This window comes from Adiantum capillus-veneris, chromosome 17 (assembly GCF_014529385.1).
Source record: "Adiantum capillus-veneris isolate H3 chromosome 17, ASM1452938v2, whole genome shotgun sequence".
NCBI classification, from domain to species: domain Eukaryota; kingdom Viridiplantae; phylum Streptophyta; class Polypodiopsida; order Polypodiales; family Pteridaceae; genus Adiantum; species Adiantum capillus-veneris.
Window position 1 is genome coordinate 51,457,251 of NC_140947.1, and position 5,431 is coordinate 51,462,681.

A 5,431-nucleotide genomic window follows, 5' to 3' on the forward strand; every position below is an offset into this window, starting at 1 on the left:
CATAATCCCAAACAAGATCATACTTGAAGCCTTTTTATTGGATTATGCTCGTGGCATTCTTTTGAAAAGTAAAGGGAAGAATTAGAGTAAGAGTAAAGAAATGAGGAAGTCCAACCTTTCTCACTGATAAAAGTGAAAAATTTCAAGGCTTCAAGCTTAGTTGGGGAATGTGGGGTTTAAAACCATGCACAATAGTTGGCAAATTCCTTTCATGATTTCCAAGTTAGTCCAAAGGATCCTTACTTGTATACAACTAAGAAATCAAGCCGGTGTATGCGTGTGCATTGGCATTGCCTTCCTATTAAGTGTGACCGCCAATAATACATGTATTACAAACACTCAAAAACTTAAACAACAAACCCAAAGGAAAAGACTTACATTACACGATAGACATGTTGTATCATAACTAAACAATGTTGTTAACAAAAGGATTTTTTGTTGAATTAAGATCAACTTCAAGGGTCAAGGCAATCCTTTAAACTAATAGTTGCAAAGTAGCATGACAATAGTTGCAAGGATGAAACCATACTATAGATATGCACAATGAATTAAAATTGAACCTCATCTCATTTGCAAGTGTGCTGGTGCTTGAATAATGTCCTCAAGGTTGAGAGTTCCAACATAACTATATGTCAGTTGATGTCAACCTAGTCATGGAAGAGTGTGAGTGTGTGCGTATGTGAAAAGAGAGAGAGAGAGAGAGAGAGAGAGAGAGAGAGAGAGTGTAAAAGGGCTCCCTACTTGTTTTTGAACATCATTGAATATCAAGAGGTCATATTAAGGTAAAGTTAGGGTGACCATGAACCACTTTAATACAAGTTCTAAAGAGGAGAATGCTCTTGAGAAACCTTGATCCTAATAAGGTGAGTGAACATTGCGAAAAAGTGTTGGTAACTTAGACTACGTGAGTCATACTAATCTAAGCCCCTATATTGGTGCCTAGTATGGATCTAGGGATGGGAAGAAGCTAGTGGGCGTATAGTATGAAATAACACGCCAAATTTACTTCACAATGAACAATTGGACTCCAACTTGTACCTTGTATTGATGTGGGCCAAGGGGAAGAGGAGCGTAGGTGAACAATAGAGCAAGGGGACATGCTAATCACTATTGATTCTTCTATTTTGTGGATGGTTCCTCAAAATGACCAATGGTTCATTTACCTCTTGTGGTGGTTGGTTCCTTTACATGGGCCAATGTCTATATTAGGTTTGTCCACCTTATGCGAGTTTTGCAAGCTTATGGCGCACGATACTTGAAATTTGAGGCAAACTAAACCCATTGTGTTGGTACCTATAACGACTCATGGTATAAAACACCATTGCAAGAGTAGATGGTGCCAAACTCAAAATGGTGTTGGCTTAGAATATTGTAGTGTTAGTGCATGGGGTTGATGAATGGGCTATGGATTGCATAAGCTCAAAATGGTGTTAGTGCATGATTGGATTTATGCATATTGTAGTGTCGGTAGTATATATGTATGCTACCTTGTGCTTCGGGTGAAACTAGCGTGTTCCACGAAGGCTAAGGTCACGTAAGCACGAGTTTTCTGTGATATATAACTGGTGTGCAACTATGCGATGGAGGAGGCATAGTTGTCGTTCAAAAGCAAGTGATAACTATGGCTCGTGTGACCGTAGGCTAAGTCAAGCTTTAGAGCGCTTGTGCCTTTTATTTGTGAGGATGCTAGGGCTGGCCAAGGCACCATACTCAATCGTAACCTCGTCGGGAACGATGAAGTCTGAGTGATTGTGAAGGTCTTTGTAAGTTTTCTTGAGTGTGTCCAGGCTGGTTCCCGTGGCCTCGACCACATCGGACACCTCAAACTCTCGCTCCTTCTCTACCAAGAGCGCCACCATCAGTATTACCCCTGCACACGCCGACTTCAAGTTTCTTCCCGAGTCCATCTTCTCCTGCGCGTTTGTAGCAATCTCCAATGCTATCTTAATTGCCTTCGGAGAAAAATTCAATGCATTGCCAAAGCTGCGCACAAAGCGCTCTCTGTCCAGCTCGTTCTGCGTTACCCCCGACCGTCCCGTGGGCCTCGGCTTGTATGGCGAGCTCTCTGGCAGCTCGTCAACGTGCTTCTTCACCGCCTTCTTCACCTTATTGACCTCCGGTACGTCCTTCTTTTGCAATCCAGCAGCGGCGACTATGTCGTCGATATTGTGGTGGGTGTTTTCCTCAGTGCAGGCGAGGTAGATGCAGCCAGCGTAAAAGACTTCGCCGTTCTTTCCGACGCGGCGGAAGGACGGGACAGATTGCATGCCGCAGGTGAAGAGGTCTTGGGCGCGCTGGGAGAGGCGGGGGGCGAGCTGGAGAGACTCGGCGACGGTGGCGATGTTGGAGAGGTGGTCGTCGAGATTGCGGAGGCGTTTTTGGGGTTTCTCGGAGGGGACTTTGGCGGCGGTGCTGCGTAGGGCTTCGTAGGAATCGGAGGCGTTGGCGGCGCCGGGTCGATGGCGGGCGCTCGACGTCGGGGCGGCGATGACGGTGCCCGCTTGGAAGTAATCGACGTTGCCGTCGCGGAAGGGGTCCGTGGCGTCGCCCACTCGACTGTGGTCCTGACCCCCCTCCTCTTCCATATTGTTTCGCCATTCCGGTCGCGGGTCCACCGCGTGGTCCTGCAGAACCGCTCCACAGGCCGTGCAAACGTAGTCGCCTGACGTCATATCCCACACCGTTTTCCCTCTCACGCCGCAGTTTTGGCACTCATCATCCTTGTCGCCGGCCTCCATTCTCGACTCGCGCATACGGTAGCCTACCCCCCTACAGACACACACACACACATACACACACCAACTCTCAACACGCTGCTCACGCTAACTTACAACGGTCGCGTTCCTTCATCCATCCATGTCCCCTCGTTCATTATGCCGGTTTGTCCTCTGCGTTTTTTTTTTGGGGTGGCGGGGCGCCGAGAGAGAGAGAGAGAGAGAGAGAGAGAGAGAGAGAGAGAGAGAGGCAAAGGACCCCAACTACGTCACAAGAACATTTAGAAATTTTCTCATGTAGGAAAACGGAGTCTTTTTCATACAATGCATAACATCATGAACTTATGCTCGAGAGGCACCGCATACCTAGCTAGGTCCGATTGGGGGCACGGGACTGTCGGCCCCCTGTCGGGCCAGCGGTCCTCTGCCCCCAATCGGACCTAGTCCCCTGCCCCCAATCGGGCCGGCAGTCCCCTGCCCCAATCGGACCTAGCTAGGTATGCTGTGCCTCCCGCACAGAAGCTCATGATGTTGAGGTAAGTCACAATGTGGGAATTACTGTCAGAATTTGTCTAAAACTTCTTGTGTATATATTATGTCATGATTATTTCGTAGGAAATTGTTCTATTTAAGTCACATTCTTGAAGTAAATCACCATCCAATGTGTTCTCATGGAAGGCTAGTAATAAACGTGTATTTTGTGTCGAAATTGATCCCAAATCATGTATACATATTGATCGTCCAAACCTCACAAGAATGAAAAATTAGAAGTCAACAACTGTCGGTAGCAATGAATATCAAGAACTTCAATCACGTCACAAGCTTTAATAATGCGAATACCAGGTCATGTATTTTGAATTGCAAAGGAAGATTAAAATAAAGATGGAAACTTGACAGATGCTGAGCCACACGTATATCCAATTCATGCTGTTAGGCAATAGTTCCTAGTAGATACACAAAAGGAGGATTTTTTTGTGTAAGTTAAATGATAAGTGAGATTAAAGTTAAGCTTAATTGATCAAAAGACCACATTTGAGATTTTACAAAGCCAAAAAGTAAATTAAAAATGGAGAATATACGAGTCAAATTAGTACATACGGATCCTATTTTACCAATGTGTGTTATACACTAGGGTGAAGCCAAGCATTAAACACATCAATTGATCACACATAACATTATATATTCATGTGACTCATTTTAATGTTTAGCATAAATGAGAACAATTCAAGACATCCTCTAAATCATATAATTTTTAAAAGTTTGAATGTGTGTCGACATGTCGAATAAAGTAACAGAAATATTGTTTGTACTTGTCTACCTCTCAAGTAATTGTGTGTGTGAGTATATAGGCGTGTGTGACCAAGAATACAAAAGTGAAATAATCTTTATATCACCCATGCGGTAGATTGGTTGTTTCAGTTCCCTCTTGTATTGTCTTTAAGACTCATTGGAGATCTTTACCATGATTTTCAGGGGCAAATCTCTTGAAACTTGGAACATGAGTATGATCCATGGCGCTATAGGGTTATTGAGGGGTTTTCAATCAGAAAAATTTGGATAGCATGAAGGTCAATGCTTTTCATTACAACTAGCGTTGAGTTAGCATTGGTTCTTTTTACTACAATTAAATAAATACCCATCTACACAGACAAATTCATTGTTTTCAGTAAAACTGAAGCACAAGGAGAGAGATTGAGTCTCTGACTACACTAAGAGGAGCATGAGTAACATCAGAATGCTCAGCTAGACTCTATGATCAACAATAGCGTAGAAGGAGCCAGTTGTTCCAACAAAGGGATGAGCAACCGCAAGAGCATGAATAGCATTAGCATTTAAAGAGCTTGAGCATATATGAGGCTAAGTTGAAGAAGAGGAACAACACAGGCGATTGCAGATATGATAACCAAACTGAATGCGACAATTGGCATGATGACAATAGTCATAGAAGAGATAATGATGGAGATTCTATAAGATATGATCAATAATGATTAGCTTTTCCATGATGGACGTGGACCAAAAAACAGAGCAAGACCTGCTACCAATGAAAAGTAGCTCTTCGGATGAGGAATCTAATCCCTCTAGTATGAATTGGCCTTGAATAGGTCACAAAGGGCCTTGAATAGGATTATCATTATAGAGGAGGATGAGAAATATATGATGATGGAGATTGCAATAGACATCATCGACAAGATGATGCCGGAGGCCATGACAGACATTATCAACATGAGAGAAGGTATGAATGACAAAGAGGTCATTACAAAGAGGATGAAGATAGACGGAATTTTAGCCACAAGGATGGTGATCAAAGGACTCATAGAGAGCATATATGATGATCACAGGAACATATACAATGGATATGTTGGAAGTGATGACACTGATAACGCATTCGAAAATTGGATTGTTTCCATAACCATTCAAATGTCTATCCTTCTCCTTAGCTTTGATGGCATTTATAAGTGGATGCTATATTTGAGAGCCAAAATTTACACTTGAATGAGAAGCTTTGATATCTTGAGGTAAGTGTGAGATCGAGTGCATTGGGTATCACTTGATGTTGTGTTTGAGTGAAAGCTATTGAGGGCCAAGATTTACACTTGAAGACATATTTAAGAATTTTGAAAATTATTCAAGTCCCATTTTTTATAATGCTACTCACAAACTTAATATTTTTGTGCAGTTTGATCTATTATCTATTTGTGGGTGCACTCAATTCAATT

At 42.9% G+C, this 5,431-nt stretch overlaps 1 protein-coding gene across 1 annotated transcript; it reads right to left on the minus strand.

The window, feature by feature from the left end:
• Window positions 1-800: 800 nt before the first annotated feature.
• LOC147437237 (transcription initiation factor IIB-1-like) lies at window positions 801-2,873 on the minus strand. The gene has a single exon (XM_086485885.1). It carries the CDS (start codon window positions 2,751-2,753, stop codon window positions 1,647-1,649), a length of 1,107 nt encoding a protein of 368 aa, XP_086342011.1. The 5' UTR covers window positions 2,754-2,873; the 3' UTR covers window positions 801-1,646.
• Between the last annotated feature and the right edge of the window lie 2,558 nt (window positions 2,874-5,431).